This window comes from Sorghum bicolor, chromosome 3 (genome assembly GCF_000003195.3).
Source record: "Sorghum bicolor cultivar BTx623 chromosome 3, Sorghum_bicolor_NCBIv3, whole genome shotgun sequence".
NCBI classification, from domain to species: Eukaryota; Viridiplantae; Streptophyta; class Magnoliopsida; order Poales; family Poaceae; genus Sorghum; species Sorghum bicolor.
The window spans coordinates 71,059,370-71,077,331 of NC_012872.2; the positions used below are offsets into that span (position 1 = coordinate 71,059,370).

The 17,962-nt window shown below is 48.7% G+C and overlaps 3 protein-coding genes across 4 annotated transcripts; all 3 read right to left on the reverse strand.

Moving 5' to 3' along the window:
- LOC8079786 (CRIB domain-containing protein RIC4) lies at nt 1,116-2,748 on the reverse strand. The gene is made up of 2 exons (XM_002458941.2): nt 2,156-2,748; nt 1,116-2,055 (listed from the first exon to the last, which is right to left on the reverse strand). Exons 1-2 carry the CDS (start codon nt 2,286-2,288, stop codon nt 1,574-1,576), a joined length of 615 nt encoding a protein of 204 aa, XP_002458986.1. The 5' UTR covers nt 2,289-2,748; the 3' UTR covers nt 1,116-1,573.
- On the reverse strand, nt 3,731-5,299 carry LOC8059358 (transcription elongation factor SPT5). The gene has a single exon (XM_002458942.2). The coding sequence runs from the start codon at nt 5,162-5,164 to the stop codon at nt 4,280-4,282; it is 885 nt and encodes a 294-aa protein (XP_002458987.1). The 5' UTR covers nt 5,165-5,299; the 3' UTR covers nt 3,731-4,279.
- LOC8059359 (protein XRI1) lies at nt 9,415-13,001 on the reverse strand. Of its 2 annotated transcripts, none has more exons than XM_021455353.1 (9): nt 12,703-13,001; nt 11,687-11,742; nt 11,477-11,599; nt 10,926-11,014; nt 10,720-10,780; nt 10,537-10,636; nt 10,384-10,427; nt 10,215-10,295; nt 9,415-10,082 (listed from the first exon to the last, which is right to left on the reverse strand). In XM_021455353.1, the coding sequence occupies exons 1-9, from the start codon at nt 12,792-12,794 to the stop codon at nt 9,808-9,810; spliced, it is 921 nt and encodes a 306-aa protein (XP_021311028.1). In that variant the 5' UTR covers nt 12,795-13,001; the 3' UTR covers nt 9,415-9,807. The 2 variants fall into 2 exon arrangements, with proteins under 2 accessions (XP_021311028.1, XP_002458988.1); XM_002458943.2 differs by having other exon boundaries at nt 10,384-10,430; nt 12,703-12,997.

The following is a 17,962-nucleotide window of genomic DNA, read 5'->3' on the forward strand; positions in this document are numbered from 1 at the left end:
ACTGGCTTGCACAGTTGCACTAGCAAACGTACTACATTGTGGCCTTGCGACCCGACACGGCGACGATGACTCAACGAGGAGGAAGGTTGTGACCCTGTACTCTCTGTGACTGAGGCCTAACAGGCATACGGAGTATGATTAGTTGAGGCGTCCAAATCGGCAATTGCGTCACGTGAAGCGCAAGAGTCCAAGGCAACCCACCCAGACAGAGCGGAGGCGGGTGGCAGGGGCAGGGGCAGGGGCACGGCACGGCACGGCGCGCATTTGGGACACGCACGATGCGACCCACGCTGGTCCGTCCGAATGACCAGCACTACCGGCAGTGCCAGGGGCAGGCAGACTGTTCTATCCAGTTCCGCCTTCCGCGGCAGATGCTAGCCAGGCCGCCCTAGACTGACTAATCACTGGCACTCTGGCAGGGCACAGTTTGTTGGCTTCCTCAGATCCTGCACGCACGCTGGTCGATCCCATCCACCACGAGTCAGGCGTACAATCCGAGTGGCCAAAAGACTACTGTACGTACTAACGTACACTACACACTGGACCTGTGTACCGACCGCCATGAACATTTCCGTGGAGCAGGAGCGTAGACAGGCAGGGAAACGGAGCGAGGAAGAATGATTCCTACTCTGGGAAAAGAATCAACCTCCGACGCCATTCTTGGCTCGCACCGCCACCACCACTCCACCAGCAGCCACCACGAGCCTGGAGACGTCACCCAGAAACGGCATATGCCTGCCTGGATCCATGCGCCGCAAAGGATAAAACAAGCGATAGCTGCGACTGCGAGCACACCACCACCTCGACACGATCACACGACACCGCACTACATCCCCCTGCGCTGCGCATTTCACACCCGTCACATGGACAGGCGCGGGCGAGCGAAACGGACACGAGCGCGCGAGCGAGGCCGGCGCCACGGGAGCCGGAGGGAGGGCGCCATGCAACCGGCCGTCGAGACGCGCGCCGCCGCGGCCGCAACAGGTTGGCACGGCAGCCTATAGCTAGCGCAACCTAACCACCACCGTCCACCGAGGCGACGCGCGCGAGCCGCGAGGGGGCGGCGCCAGAAAAGTACACATGCAGGGACTCATCAGGGAGAGCGAGACGAGAGACGAAACAAAAAGGTGGTGACGAGCAGAGGCGCCACGCAGCAATTAAGATTTCGTAATGGCGGTAAGGAACAAGTAAGCAGCAGCAATCCAAACAAGGAGAGGGATCCCCGGGGAAAAATGGCTACGTACAGCGCACCGCAGCGATGGCGCCAAAGCACAAGCAAACGAAGCACGCACCAACTCCGACGACACAGCGACGACCAGCACAGACTGACGGACGGCAAGGAGAAGGAGGTAGAGCTAGCCGCCGAGGAGGAGGACAGGCGGACAGCCGCCAGGCAGGCGCTCGCGCCACTCGTCCGTCCCCACCTCCCTGGCAGTGGCACCCTTCTCTTCTCTCCACATGGGAGCGAGCATGGGGCGGCAGAAACGGACGACGGCCTGTGACGCCTGCCTGGTGTCTGACGACGACGAGCCCACCACCAAGGGCGTACCACCACCTCTCGCTCTGTCTGACGCTAGCTGTGACGCCGGTGGGCAGCTCCGCCTCCGCTCGTGGTCGTGGCGCCACCTCCGGCGGCCTGGGCGGCCATGGCGAGCTCGAACTGCCGCATGGACAGCGCCGGCATGGGCAGGGGCAGCGGGTACTGCTCCTGCGCCTGCGCCTGCGGGGGCGCCGCGGCGGCGGAGGACGATGAGGAGGAGGAGGAGGAGGAGGAGGCCGGTGGAGGCGGCGCGGCGCGGTTCCAGGAGCGGAGGCTGGTGGTGGTGCTGGTGCTGCCGTCCCAGCCGATGTGGGCCACGTGCTTCACGTCCGTGGGGAGCCCGATCACCATCTCCCGCTCCTCTTCCTCGTCCTCGTCCTCGTCGTACACCGCGAAGATCTGCGACAGGTTCTTGAACCCGCGCAGGAGCCGCGCCACCAGCGATTCCCCCTTGCTCCCCGCCGGGGGCGGCGGTCTCACTGACGCGCCGCCTGGCACTGCCCCTATTTCAGCCCCTGCCATAGCAAACTGAACTCTTCAACAACTTGCGGAAAGAACAGAGCAGAACAGAACCGAATCCACGAACTGCTGGTCGCCCAATTGGCGCGCACGCACCTTGCGGGTGGGGCTTCTTGCCGTGGCGCGCGGTGTCGACGACGTCGACGCTGGAGTGGGAGCGGCAGCCGGAGGAGAAGGGGATGGCGATGAACCGCCGCGGCGGCGGCGGCGTCTGCTGTTCCCTGCTCATGGCGATACTGCTCACGGCCTCGCCAGCTGAGCCGAGACCGCGCCGAAACGATGAGTCCGGCCGGGGCCGGGGGGCGGCGCTGCCTCTTGTTGACTTGCTGGTGGAGCAAGCAGAGCAGATAGCCGGGCAGGTGGCGAGGCTTTACTCCAGCGGAAAGGCCGCGTTAGGTCCGCACGCGAGCGCGCGCGCAGCAGGCAGTACGCACTACTGTCCCCGCCGTCCGACCACTGGTCGCCGCTCCGGTTGGCTGCAGTGCAGTGCAGTGCATGGGGGAAGAGAGGCCAGCCGAATACGGGGGATGGAATACCTATAGGCAGGCGTAGAAGTGGTGGTGCCACTACCAGTCTACCATGGCATACACTACTACTGCTATCGCTCCCACTACTATATTGACATGGCCGAGGTGTGCCAGTGCGGCCGGCCTCTGCTCGGCTGCTCTGCTGTGTTGGGGTAGGAAAGGAAAGAGACGGGGCGGGCGGAGTGGTTTCGCGGACGGGTTGGGTTGGGTTGGTTGGTGTTGGGTTTGGTATCCACCCGAACCCCAACGCCTTTCGGCCGCGGCCAGCGGGGCTCGCGGCACGGCACGGCAGACATGCGGACGGATGCACGGACGGGGTTGGGTTGGCCGAAGCAGGAGCCGAGCCGGCCGCCCCGCCGGTGGTTTCGTCCGTCCCTGCGCGTGGACCAGCGCCGCTGTCCGGGCACCCTAATTGCAGCACCCTCTCATCCTCTGTCTCTGGCAGTGCCTGCCGTCGCCGTGGATTACTGGATAGGCATCAGCCGGCCGGCCGGGGCGCCGGGCTTCCGAAGCCTGCACATGTCCTCACAAATGGACTAACGCGTCGGCGTGTACGTTTGTGCCGACGTGGTCCCTGTGTATGTTGTGACGTGTGTTCTTGCCACGCCACGCTCCGCGATCTTGCCAGCGCCAGTCGGCATCAGCACGGGGAGGGATTTCGCGCGTCAGGAAAAATCTAAAACTGAATGCGATCATTTTATCCTTTTTTCAGATAAGTTCAGATGGACGCGGCTGCGCGCAGCTAGATCGATTTTAAACGAGTTCCTTCCATAGTTGTTTTGTTTTTTTGACAAAACCTTTCATACTTGTTCCTGGGATAATAACGTGTTAGCGTATCACAGTAGTTCCGCTACACTCTCGCAAGGAAAAGAAAAAGGTAGTTTCATTCTATGGTGGAAAACACACTGCGTATAATCCTGCTTACAGAAACAAATGTAGGGTGAGAACTGAGAAGCATCAATCGGCTGCAATATCATGGGCTTCAGCGCCGCTACGGGTTGGACCGGAAACAAGACGGGCCAGCCCGCCAAAGGTGAGAAACAAATGCAGGGTGAGAACTGAGAAGCATCCAGTGAATGCTAAATGGGCCAGAAACAAAAGGCCCAGAAAATTATGCTTGCAAATTGGACCATGCGAAGTTTCGTTGTCGTCAAATCAGATGGTGACAGGAACAATTTTGATAGTTCAGTTCCAACTTCCAACTGGGATACAATTATACAGGTTCCTATGAGCGACAGCCCTCAGCTAAACAAAAGATGCTCTGGTTAGTTGGATGTAGATGCAGAAATTCCTGTGAATCATACGCTCTTATCTTGCTATCTTTGGTGCTGGTTAGTCAACCTAACAACCACTCTGAAATACTATACGTAAATACCCACACATTGTGTAATACTATACCATTTTATTGCAACTTACTGTAACAACATACTTGAACAATCAATGACATCACAAAAAAAAAATGTATGCAGTATAGCAAACACCAAGTAAGAGTTTGGTGTTGGCCAGCTCGAAATCGAATTCATCTACGAGTTTCAGTTTCACAGATTCCGGAGTGGCGCATCGGCCACTCACATCCTCGTCTAGGATAGGAAGCAGAGCAAGACGATGGTGATCGACGGCGATGATTCCATGGACGTACGTACAAGGGCCTAGTAGAAGATAAATAAACAATGAAGGCGGCGAGCTCGATCCGTCAGAAGATGTCGAGGATCTCCTGGATGAAGCCGTTGCAGAGCGGGCAGTTGCCGCGGCTGACCCAGAGCTCGCGGGAGCAGAGGCGGCAGAAGGTGTGGCCGCAGGGGATGAAGGCGGCGCCCTTGTGCCGCACCATGCACACGCAGCACACGTGCACCATCTCCTCCTCCCGCCCCTCGCCGTCGTCCTCGTCGTCGTCGCCCTCACCTTTCTTGCGCGCGCCGCCGCCGCCATCCTCCTCGTCTTCGTCGTCGTCCCACTGGCTGTCGTCCGTCTGCCCCAGCAGCGCCATCAGCGACATCTGCGCCGCGGGCGCCTCCTCCTTCTCTTCCTCCTCCTCGTCGTCGTCCTCCTCCTCCTCCTCGTCGTCGTCCTCTTCGTCTTCCCCGTCGACGTCGCGGAAGTCCTGCGTCGCAGGGCGCCTGGAGCTGGAGCGGGAGCCGGAGGCGGGGCCGACCCGGGTGGACGCGACGCGAGAGAACGTGGGCGTCGACTTAAGCGAGGGCGCCCGGAGCGAGGGTGCGCGGGAGAAGGTGCGGGAGAACGCCGCCGCCGCCTCGCCGGGGCTGTAGTTGTACTTGTTGCTGCGGTTATTGGCGCTGCTGATGTTGCCGACGTCGCCGCTGTTCGTCCGGGCGTGGGCCGCGGCCGCGCCGGGCTTAGGCTTCTGCCAGGCGCCCACCGCGCGCCGGAGCCGGAGCCGGTCCCGCAGCGGCTTCCAGCCGGTCGTCCTGTCGCTGCCGCCGCCGACCGAGGTGCTATTGCCTTCGCCGACGTCGGCGTCGTGGGGGATCTTGAGGAAGTCGCGGATGGCCGGGTCGGGCGTGGACAGCTGCTCGGACAGCGTCATCGTCCGCCGCATCTCCGGCCGCCGGCCGTCCATCTCTCTGGGCCGCCGCAGCAGGTAGGTGCCTGGCTCTCGTCGGGGTTGGAGGCGAGATGATAAGGTGGCGATAGATGCGGGGAGGTGGCGTCTTATGGCCGGGTTGGATCGCGCGCGGGGACGGGGGAGGAGAGGCGTTGGACACGGGGGAAGCTTGGAGCGGGTCTCGCGGGCTTTTTAAACTGGCGTATATCAATTACCGCAACGTGCGGACAATTGGCCCAAATTACCGAGGTGCCATGCATATGCGTAATCACCGGCCTTCCTATTTATGGGTATTCTTTGTATGAGTTTCATGCCCCTGATTTCAGTTTAGGGCCATGCTATTTGTAGCACGCAATTTTAGGTGCCAAAAAGATGAGAAATTTTATTTCCATGACGATACAAACATAAAGAAACGATTAAAAATGTTAACATGCTATCTGTAGTACTTGACTGTCTACTTTTTTTTTCTCGAATTGAATTGTTTATTAGCTAGGGGTTTTCCATGGTATAATTAGGCCCTCTTTTGGTATTGCGTGGACTTCTAAAAAATGGTATAATTAGGCCCTCCTTGTATGTACACGTTTGGGTAGGGTTGATTAATCCAATCGAGAAGCCTAAATAAAAAATCGTAGCAAATAGGACCTTAGCATACATCAACAGCTTGTCTTGTACTTCTAATTTTCCTTCCTCATCTTAACAAATGTCTTATACTACATTGGTGTCGCCGTTAACTTTTTGCACTTGATGCCTATCAAAGTTTGGTCCATTTTGAAAAATTTCAGTGAAAACTGTACGGATTTGAGGTTCTTCCTTCCGCCCCTACTTGTCAATACTACTGTTGTAGATTTTTTGTTAGAGAAGAACACTTCCTTCACTAAAAAAAATTTGTTGAAGTAGTGCTGAGAAACAATACGACTGTCTCCAGCAACAACAAACTAGCATGATGCACATCCAGTTGAACTCTAGTTTCCACCGCTGCACCTCGTTCCTTGACTATTGCAGCCTTCTCCGCGCACTTTGCCTCCTTGTCTCTAGCCATCCCTAGCGTTCTATGGCATAGTTTTCGGCTGTCCTCCAGATGCACTGCTGCTCTCTTGCCACCATTGCACTACTGTCGAGGCACCTTCTAGTGCAACCTTTCCTATAAATTCCTTAGACTTGTAAATGTTTATCCGGAACCACAATAATCTAGCTACACCGAGCTGTGCATTCATGATAAAAAGATTCAATTGCGGGATACCTCCAAAACATTGTTTCAGTTATTGTTTTAGTGGATGGCTAGTTTTGATTTTTTACGTGACCAGAAAATTGAGATAGGACATTTCCTGATTTTTACCCGGTGATTTGCATCTGATGTGTGCCTAACTGCCGAGATTCTGAAACTTAGAACCACCATCGTTAGCTTTAGAGTGCAACGCCAAGTTATATACAGGACGTACAGAAGAGTAAACATGCATTCCTAGAAGTGGGTACTTGGATAGCTTCGCATGCATGGTGCGTGCAAGCAACGGCAGGTCGACAGTGGGTGCAAGTTCCGTTCTTTACTGTTAACCAGGCATCAGAGCGCGCTGAACGTCGAAACACTTCACGATTGTCTTTACTGCTCACTCCATCCCAAATCATTCCAAGAATTTTGGAGAGTTAAACTTTTCAAAGTTTGACTAAATTTATATGATAAAATAATTATTATTATAATACCAAATAAATATCATTAGATTTTTCTTTAATTATATTTTCATAGTATACTCACTTTACGTTACAAATCTTAGTATTTCACTCTATAATTTTGGTTAAACGTGAAAATGCTTTAACTCTCCAAGATTTTTGGAATGACTTACAATTTGGGATGTAGGGAGTAGTATATATTAACCGTTTCGACAGTTCACATAGAACAAAAACAGACAGTACCACATTAGCTAGTTCTTCTACGTTTTCCTCAACTCAAAACTTTGTAAACAAAGATAAACATCGGTGCCTGCGTGATAATTCTAGCTCTCATCTCTACGTTACTAGAAATCTTAGCAGAATAGTACGAAGTACAATCCTAGTTTATGAGTGTTTGGTGCGACTGGCTCTCATCTACCGTTGAAGCTTCCCATTCGCCCTCCATCACACCATTATGGTACCGGTCCAGCTTGGTGTTTGGTTTGAGGACGACGACGACGTCTCTACTGCCAGAAAAGGCACCTGCAGGCTGCAGCATTATGTAATGTACTAGTATTGTATATGTATGCAGATCACCGCACAAGTACGCACATTTGGTGGTATGCTGAATCCTTCCATCCATTAGAAAAACGGGCAGGGGCTCACGCTGCATTCTGCCATGCCATGGATGCTATAAAATTAGTACAGTGCCTTGTCGCATGCTATTTCAGCCACTTCAGTTGACCTCTCTACAATGGCATCCAGCGCTGATGGCGCGATCCAAGCTAGCTGATTGGCAGGCACCTCACTGTTCAGTGTTCCTGCGTAATTGGAGAGCGTGTAGCGTTAGGTGAGGCCGCGTAATCTAATCCCTGAGGGGATTTCACTTGCCATCTCATCACCTGCTGCTCTGCAGTCTGATCTGGAGTCCTACATGATTTGCCATTAAGTTCATTAATTACAGCACAGGGCCGGGAATAATCTGTACTGCTCCATGAGAGGAGTGTCAGTGTGCAAGCCTCCATTCCAAGGCAAGCAAAATTCAGACAAGGATAGTTAGGTGAGGCAGCGTAGTACGTAGTGTTGATAGATAAATTTGGCTTGCCGTTCTCCTGCAGATCTAGAGTGAGTCTGAACTGAACAGGGCGTTCTGATTAGCAAAACAGGGAATCAGAACCGTTGCTTCACGAGACCTGTTACTTACCGGACTGTCAGTGCTCATCATACGATGGCTGCGACAGCAATCGGGGAGAGGACGCCAATAATGTAACGCGATGCGCTACGGAACAAGAGGAGGCCGGCCGGCCGGAGAAGTGCCAAAACTGGCATTCGGATTGGATCTGCAGGCCGGATCGGAGGAGCAGCGAAGCATCATCAGCTGGGACACTTACTTCTTTGTCTTGGCAGCAACAAGACGAGCCGTGATATTAGGAGGACGAAGGCGCCGCGCCAACAGCCTCCCCCGCGCCAGGCTGTGGCCGCCCGTACCCGTACGCGTGTGGGAGCTCGCTGCCTCCGGGCCCCGGCCTCCGCGCAACGACGACGGCACGTGCGCTCGCTCGATCTCGTGGCCGGGGCCGCCGGGCGGGCAGGGACGCCTGATCCCCGGCTTGTGCTCCCTCCTAGTCGTCGTAGCGTACCTAGAGCACTGGCGTCTCACAGCAAATGCAAGTTGGCGCCAACAACTTGCGATTGCCACTTATACACTACTGTAGGATTAGAAGGCGATCCATCAAGGGAGTGGCGTTTCTGCGCCCAAACGGCAGCAGGTGCCAGGCGGCTCTACCTCTACTTGGACTGACGCGACGCCACTGTGTCCTGTAACCAACGGGAATGTTTTCTCCGTAGATTTTCCTGTGATTGTATCCCTAATCTCTTGCTCATCTCCTGGTTGCGGTGGAACGGAGCGGCAGCAGCCAGCAGGCACGCACCTGTGACCTGCTGCAGTGGAACGCAGGGGCAGAAGCAGAACAGAAGGCACGCACCGCCGGGCGCCACCCGTGTCGCCGTGCTGCGGCGACATCCACCCCAGTGTGTGTCTACGGGCGCACGGCGCGACGCGTCATCACTCATCCGTGCTGCTGTCGAGCGGCCGGTCCCGGCTCCGTGCACCGCGCACGGACAACAGCAATGGGCCGACCACGGGCGCGCCAAGCGGTGTTCAGCCTCGGCCATGCCTGGCCGGACCGTCCGGGACCTGGCGTCTCTGCTGCGCTTCAACTCCGGCTTCGCGTCATGTTATCCAATCCAACAGCGTCGGTCGTCTCGACCGGACCGGAAGGACAACGGCTGTGGCGGGCGCAGATCAGTCGTCGTTTCAGCAGGGATCCGGCATGCGATCTGGGCGCATTTGCGGGATCCTGACGGTATCACCGACAGCAAGCACAGGGCGCGGGCAGCAGGACAGGAATAGGCTGGGGTTCGGGACCATGACGACGATGACGGATGCGAGGCCGGGCAACAACTTCTAACCTGCTGTGCCTCGCTGGTCCATCATCAGTTAGGGTTGTTGCCGATGAGCAGCGACACAACTCCACAGGACTGGGCAGCATCCGTGGACCCAATCTTTGTTGCTCTTCTGCTAGAGTCAGTCCTTGAGTTGGAGATTGGACCATACTGTTTCTGCAGTTGGGCTTCAGGTCTATTATAGTTTCAGAACAGTTCAGGCAAAAACCAACCAGATAGCAAACCAAGTTTCTGGTCGTCAAGCCCACATCTCGCAGATTTACATAACCTCACCAAATCAATATGTCCGTATTAATCAAACTAAATCAACTACTTCACCTTTCCAACAACGGAAAAACAAGCACAGCCGCGACACCCCTACAAGCGTGAACGAACACCCAACTACCTAACATCTATCCCATAAACAGCAAGCACAGAAATGCTACAAGCACTCTACTAAGGTCATGCATCTCTCCGGCCACAAAACCAATTGGGGACGAACCCAGAGCGCCAGAAATGCAAAGGCGAATGTTAGCATAGCCACTGTGCTCGCATCACAAATGGTTAGCTTAACCTCTGGTTCTGGTTATCGTTATGCTCCCCCTTCCCCCCTCGGTGTGGATCTTGGTCTTGTGGACCACAGGTTTCCCCGTCATAGCCGAGGCTTGGAGTGAGTTGGGCTCCTCATTGCTCTTGTGCCTGATCTTGTACGGCGGCGGAGCATGGAGCTTCTTGTTTATGTCGTTCAAGGTGATGTCTCCACTGAAGCTGCAAGGCTTGATAAGCTCGAACGGGAAGGCCACAGCTGCTCTCACCTTCTTTGATCCGATAATGTTTTTGCCAGCTGTGGAACAGATGAAAGCATGTTTTTGAGTTCAAATGACAGGATACATTACATAACCAATATATACTGTTCTTGAGAAGGAGAATAAAAATCATGATTCTTTAAGCAAACATGGACAAGAGTTGGGCACACCTTTCAGTGGTGTAGATCTAGCTTGTGCAAGATTGTTCTGGACTACGATGGACTGTTGGCGAGGCGAAGAATTCGAATGCACTGAAAAATAAGCATAGCATTCATCTATCAGCAACTTAGAATTCTGCTATAAGGCAAGGATGAAATCTCATGAGAGGTTTGTACCAACCAGAGATATCGACAGCTTTTTCCGTGGCAGCAGCAGGGCTATTCCTACTAAGAAGGTTTAGATACCATAAGTAGTAATACTTCATCTTCAATGACAGTGAACTCAACAACTAAAAAATCCAAGCGCTTATGAATATTGGAATGAAACACATACATTTCTTCTGCAGGTAAACAAGGTATATCTTGTGAGCAATCAACTAGCCATTCTTCTGGCAGTTCATCAATCCCATCCGAGTTCAGCAAACAGTCGGTACCTGAATTACCACTATAATTAGGAATGGAAAAGAACACACCCATCCTAACACCAAAAGTCTAGCAGTAATGATGGAAGGTATACCTGAAAAATCCATCTCTTGAAGACTTTCGGAAAGGCCATCTTCAGTCATAGAACATGTCATCTAGTACAGACATAGAAAGGCATTATACCAATGAAGGCAGGACAACATACCACTATAAACTGACACAGTTTCCAACACAACAACACTAGGCATAGTTCACTTCATCTGTAAAGATACTTTGATATATCCATTAAAGAGCAAGTACCTCAGCATTTTCTGGACAGAACTGCAGCATGCGTCTGCGTTTTGCCTGTGAAGTTTCTTTCCCTTCTTCAAAGTCCTTGACAATGATTTCTGCATTGCATTTTTACTAGTCAGAAATGCAACCGGTACTGAAGCACCTTCTTAAGTGTTTACCGAAAAGGTCAGATAGGATAGAATTAGGAAACACAAAGTGGAATCCATTGTACTATTAATTAGGTCAACTCCTATAATAGTTGCATATTATGGCTCAGATTAGACATATGCAAGGGGGAAATGGTAACCAGGAAAGGTACTTGCTACAATATTAGTCATTCTGCTTTCTATATGTTTGTTTGTGGATTTACAGGGTACTATAGCCATACGAAGTACAATCTCATTAACACAATTTCAGTAAGCAGAGAGAATTAGATAACATATGTTAGCATCTAAAAGGAGGTGCTACTGGTCATATGGGATCTTTGCAGGATATTGGCAGTGAAAAACCATTTGCGCAGATAAGTTGGTGTGAACTGAAATAGTTCAGAATTCATAACCGTGAGAGCAAGACTTTACCCCCTATATCACAGAACTGAAATTCGAAGTCTGTACAATGTTTAATTGGTGTTTGCTCATCGAACATGCTCCATTCGTCACCCACATTGTTGCTTGTTTCAGCCCACAAGCTGCTACATGGATCTGCCAAATCAGAAATACAAGATGCTCAGGTCTTTGAGTGGATATATGTTTAGGGAAGAATAAGGGATGAAAAGGCGTGGTGCAAACCAGCTAACAGATCATTCTGCAGATCATACTCCTGACTTTGCCATTCCCACAACTCACTGTAAGAAGTTTCACAACGACAAGCTCAATCAGAAGTTATTACTCTTGCAAGAAACTTGAGAAGTTTAGATCAAGGAGCGAAAATGTGTGGTATAAAAGTCTGTCCAGCTAATGTAGCAGAAAGAGTAAAAACCTTAGCAGTGAATTATACTGAACTGAAAGGTAAACTTGGAGGAATGTAGATCATAAAGAGCATCGGTGCAAAATAACAACTGGCATGAAAGGCAATCAAACAGCCACAAAGAGACATCGTAAAATTTGCATCTTGCTTACAACACATATGTAAAGTTTTTTTCTTTGTGGGTGTTGTGGAATGCCGAATGTTCAGAGTTCAGTAAATATCAGACAGCAGACTAGCGGAGGTCAAAAGCTCGTGATAGCAATCTAACAATGCAAAGGAAAATAACAAGGTAAACGAAAATCCCCTTCGATTAGAAGCAAATGCATCAAAATTGGTATCCGGAACAAAGACACTACAGCACCAAATTTGTCACGAACTTCACGAGAGCAGCTAACAGGCAGCTAGGGTTTATATAACCAGAAAAGCCCAAGACAACTCAATCGCTACAAACTGATTATGGACGCAGCAAGCCGAAAAGGCGCAAAAGCCACGGCAAAGCTTCGTACAAAAGAAGGGAGAACACGATCCTTTGCCCCCAGAATTAGTAGTCCTTGGCATCCTGCTCCCTTAACATCATCATATGCCGCATAAAGAGCACACACCCACCAAAAAGGGGCGCAGCTGGTAGTAGCAACTTCCGCGTTCTAGTACTATTACCACACCCACCACCCCACCCGTACCAAGAGGAGCAACAAAATTGGGGATCGACGGGGACGACAGGGACGGAGCCGAAGCGAGAGAACAGAAACCCGTCCCCGGCCGCGGCCACCAAGGCGCCGCCTTTCTCCGCGGCGCGCGACCCAGAACCAGGCGCGGGTGTTCAGTGTGCGCAACTCACCCCTGATCACCAATGGCGAGGTCGTAATCCATCCCCGCGCCCGCGGCGAGGGCCGTGGATTGGATCCGGGGGCTCCGGCGGCTACCGTCCATCGGGCGGGCGACAGCGACGACGGATTGGCTGGTTGGTCTGTCGGTTGGTTCTCCTCGCCGGACTTGGGAGGGGGGGCAGGTGGAGCGGAGGACGACTGGACTGGAGGTGGCGCTGCTGGAAGTAGTAGTGGGGGGCGCGGGGCGTTGGGCACCAGGCAGACGGTTTCAGCCCTCGCCCTCTGCGGCTGCCCGTCCCTTTCTCTGTCTGCAGAAACCGGTAAAAAACGGCACTGTAGCACTTTCGTTTTTATTTGACAAACATTGTCCAATTATAGAGTAACTAGGCTCAAAAGATTTATCTCGCGGTTTACAGATGAACTGTGCAAATAGTTTTTGTTTTCATGTATATTTAATGCTCCATGCATGTGCCGTAAGATTCGATGTAACGGGGAATCTTGAAAAATTTTGCGAACTAAACAAGGCCAGAGTCCACAAAACCACCCCGATGCTTTTATCCTCTCTCTCTCTCTCTCCTCTCATCACTCTCCAATGTGACAGCACAGTCTGCATAGCGGCACGGAACCCCGCGAAAACAAAAAAAATCGAAAGGCGTGGCCACGGATTATCTTATGACTAATTCTCATCCTCGGTCTCCATAGTCCATACTAGCCGCTAGTACTACGCGATTAAACCTGCCACGGATTTAGTTAATAACTAATCCAAAGCGGTTACCAGGGCATTTTGCAGGAACGCCCCTAGTTAGGCCGTGAAAATTGCTGGGGAAGCCATTGACTGGGCCTGGAAAGCGTGCACCGGAAGGAAGCCCAGCGCCCCGGCCCGAGAAAGAGAAATCCAAGCGGATTTTCCAAACCCAGAGGAAATAATAAAGATAATATTATGATATGTGTATTGAATAAACAGAATTTATTTGTCCCGGCGGAAATGACATGAGCAAGCTACAGTAATAAATGCGCGCGGGGCAACGGGGAGGTAGATCGTGACCATTAACTACAGACCCTGAGCGTTCATGTGATCCGGAGCATTCAAGACGAAGACGGCCCAGCGCGAGCGAGTCTCTCACTCCTCCGTCCGTTGCTACGGTACGGTACGGATGCAGACTGCAGGACCAGCGAACCCGACACTGGGAGGTGGGACCTGAGGATCCATCTATTCCATGGCCCCCACATGTCGGGAGCTTCATATCCCGTTCTGTTGGACTGCTACGGTTACAGGTAGAAGCTGAATCGCAGGCCTTTCAGTTCCAAAATTTTTTAGGTACTTTAGTATTTTTGTTTTTATTTGATAATAATTATTTAATATTAACTAGACTTAAAATATTTATTATCTCTCGATTTATAGATAAATTATGTAGTTTTATTTTTGTCTATATTTAATACTTCATACATATACGGTAAAATTTGATGTGACAGAAATCTTAAATTTTTTTTAGGTAAACAAGGTCCAGACAAAACCAAAGGCCTATTCTGGCACATGGGGCCGTTACAGCGTGGATGGAACAGTAAAATTCCAAGAATGTCAGGCTCCTCTGATTCGTCGGCTCGGACTAATTAATTAATTAACAAATCGATGATCCGAAATGTACTCCTCCGAGCTTTAAGATTTCGACGAGATGGAGAGCACTAGTTGCGCGAGGCCGGATTTGGATCTTGACTTGATCTCGGTTGTTACTGATGGAGTGAGTGAACGGATCACATCAGATCTATTTACCGGCGAGTTTACCGACGGGACCATGCCCTCGTGAACTGTGTGGCTAACTTTAATTTCGCGCTACTGCACATGTCGGATCAGATCGCCGGAAGTACTGTATTCTACGACGCGTTTGCAAAAGATCGACGTACGTATATTTATGTACAGGTAGATGGACTCGTACAGTTCTACAAGGCGCGTTTGTGACTTTAGGCCTTGTTTAGTTCCAAAAATTTTGCAAAATTTTACAGATTCCCCGTTATATCGAATCTTTAGACGTATGCATGAAGTATTAAATATAGATGAAAATAAAAACTAATTGCATAGTTTGGTCGAAATTGACGAGACGAATCTTTTAAGCCTAGTTAGTCCATAATTGGATAATATTTGTCAAATACAAACGAAAATGGTACTATTTCTATTTTGCAAAAAAATTTGGAAGTAAACAAGGCCTTAGGCTGCCTAGTGCTCCCTCCGCCAAAAAAAATTATAATTATCCTTTTTTCAGGACTTTGACTAAATTTATATAAAATTTTACTATCATTTATAATATAAAATAAGTACTGTTAAATTAGTTAATATTATTTACTTCATTTCATAATAAACTTTGTTTGAAGATATAAATGTTAATATTATTTACTATAAATTTAATTAAACTTTAGTTACTTTGACTAGTATGGATCTCATAATTATATTATTTTCTATAACGAGGAAGTATGTATGTATGTACAGATAGATAATAGAGAGATGCTGATAAGCTCTCTTCGTAGCAGTTGATGATTGCACAAAATGCTTCTCAAGTTGTAGTGAACAAGGGAAAAGTTGGCAGTTATAGAATACAGGAATGACAAAACACAGGAAATAAAAAATATAGAAATACAATAGGAATACAAGTGCAAAATAGAGGTATCGAAAACATAAGTATTTCCATGTCAAGGTATTTGGATAGGCATAGGAGAAACACGCAAATCTTAAAAGTATAACTTGCTGTCGTCCTATTCGTTTGGCTGATAAGTCATGATAAAAATTACTATTCATTGATTTATACTGTTGAATAGCCGGTAGATTCGGCTAATAAGCTCAAGCGAGTAGGCTACTAATTATTGTATTTCACTCCTTTGATTAGACACAAGCTGCTTTCATAAATCCATTGCTTGCCTAGCTTCTTGTGCATAGCAATTTTTCCATGAGGTTCAGGTGGATTGTTTTTTTGCTATACTTTTCCTATGAAATTGGAGCGAAAGGAAAGTTTCCTTTAAAATTCCTATAAGCAACTTCTACAAACCAAAGGCTGCAACAGGAATCCAATCCATATAAGCAACTTCTACAAACCAAAGGCTGCAACAGGAATCCAATCCATAAAAATGTAGTTCTTTATTTTCCTTTGTTTTCTAGTAAACTCCTACAAACCAAAGACTGCTGCTACATGAATCCAATCCGTTGGAATTTCGATCAATTTAATGGCTCGCAGACACATATGACCCGACTCAAGCTATAAGGCGAAAAAGTATATCATCGTCATATTCTTTAGCGCTACTTTTTTTTTTTACACACGAGTACAATTTGAAATGCTATCCACAATCGGATCAGCACCCAAACTCAAACTCGCCTTAGGACAGCAACGCTATCCACAACCGAATTACATATGGGTGTATGAGCTACAACATAAAAAGCAAATCGAAGCAAATCTTTGAGCTCCAGAAGACCCAGCAGAACAACGATCAAAATCTCCAGATTGCACCGTTTGCACAAGCATAATCGCATCTGTTTCCAATATCTCTTTGCATCCCCAAATCAGCTGCTCTCTGCAAAGCTTGAAGACAGACCACAATTTCAGCACGAAAAGCTTCGCTGACATTTTCAATCTTGCCATAACCCAAGCTAATGACACCACCGTCCCATTTCCGTATCAAGAATCCCCATTCTCCTGGTCACGCGCTATCCGAAAAGGCTCCATCCACAATTGATCTTCCTTGTTTAGATCAAAAAGGTTTTGAATTTTGACACTGTAGCACTTTCGTTTTTATTTGATAAATATTGTTCAATCATGGAATAACTAGTCTTAAAAGATTCGTCTCATGATCTACAGTTAAACTGTACAATTAGTTTTTGTTTTTATCTATATTTAATATTTTTTATATATGTCGTAAGATTTAATGTAACGAGAAATCTTAAAATTTTTTTTTGGTTTTTAGGCATCTTCTGGCGCGGTGGCAACCAGCTCTTTTTTGTTTTCACCTGGTCATTCACCTCCATGGTATCCTTGAGAGATTACCATTCTGTTGCATAGAAGCTGATCAGATCAGCCAGCCTGCAACTGTCTCTGTGCCGTTTCCCTTCCCTCACACCACACTGCTCACCACCACAGGCACAACATTTTCTTTAGCACTACTTCAACAGTACTCCACAGTACCTTTTAGCGATGATACACAAACCAAATTTCAGCGAGCCTTGTTTAGTTATGAAAAAAAATTGTATTTTGATATTGTAACCCTTTTGTTTGTATTTAACAATTATTGTCTAACTATAGACTAACTAGGTTCAAAAGATTCATCTCGTAAATTACATTACAGACGAACTGTGTAATTAGTTTTTATTTTCGTCTATATTTAATGCTTCATGCATGTGCCACAAGACTTGATACGATGAAGAATCTTGAAAAGTTTTTGAATTTCAGGGTAAACTAAAAAAGGCCAAAGCCAAATGTCAACATCCGAAAGTTGATTATGTGCCGTCTTTAGTATCACATTTTTGCCCCTAATTTCTCATAACAATTAATGGAATGGAAATTTGAACATTAAAATTCTAAAATTACAAATGTAAAGTGTTCACTTTTATATTGTATATATAAATTTAGCATATGACTGTTTATATTTTGATATGGAGGGTGTTTCACTTCGTATTGCATAAAGGTCTGCAACTACAAATAACATGTGTAGCATCAGTCCAAATAACAGGTGTAGCATTAATCGAAGTGACAAATCTACCTGAATTACCCAAGATGTAGACATCCACATACAACTTAATTACAAATGTAAAGTGTTCACTTTTATATTGTATATATAAATTTAGCATATGACTGTTTATATTTTGATATGGAGGGTGTTTCACTTCGTATTGCATAAAGGTCTGCAACTACAAATAACATGTGTAGCATCAGTCCAAATAACAGGTGTAGCATTAATCGAAGTGACAAATCTACCTGAATTACCCAAGATGTAGACATCCACATACAACTTAATTAATCCAGTCCACTCCACACTACAGCCATTTTTATTTATTTTAATAAAAAATCCTCCGTATTATCATTCCTCACTTGCAGGAGCAGCATTGCAGCATAATGAGACTATACAGCCGAAAGCAAAGAGGCAGAGCTAATAATAATCAGGGCTAACAAGCCACGACAGACATTGGCTGATCTCTATAACACGGCTATCATGGTATCATTAGCATCGAAATCATTTAGGCCACGTGCAGCGCACGGCTTCCTACACCACGGTAAACACAAAACAAAACATCAG

Excerpts from the sequence above, each read along its gene's own strand:
- LOC8059358 (XM_002458942.2), bottom strand. The coding sequence starts at position 5,164 with ATGGACGGCCGGCGGCCGGAGATGCGGCGGACGATGACGCTGTCCGAG.
- LOC8059359 (XM_002458943.2), bottom strand. The coding sequence starts at position 12,794 with ATGGACGGTAGCCGCCGGAGCCCCCGGATCCAATCCACGGCCCTCGCC. Across the intron at positions 11,015-11,476 it reads TCAGTTCTGTGATATAGGGG|AAATCATTGTCAAGGACTTT; the intron begins GTAAAGTCTTGC and ends AATGCAATGCAG. Across the intron at positions 10,781-10,925 it reads TCTGTCCAGAAAATGCTGAG|ATGACATGTTCTATGACTGA; the intron begins GTACTTGCTCTT and ends TGTCTGTACTAG.
- LOC8079786 (XM_002458941.2), bottom strand. The coding sequence starts at position 2,288 with ATGAGCAGGGAACAGCAGACGCCGCCGCCGCCGCGGCGGTTCATCGCC. Across the intron at positions 2,056-2,155 it reads CAAGAAGCCCCACCCGCAAG|GGGCTGAAATAGGGGCAGTG; the intron begins GTGCGTGCGCGC and ends TTGCTATGGCAG.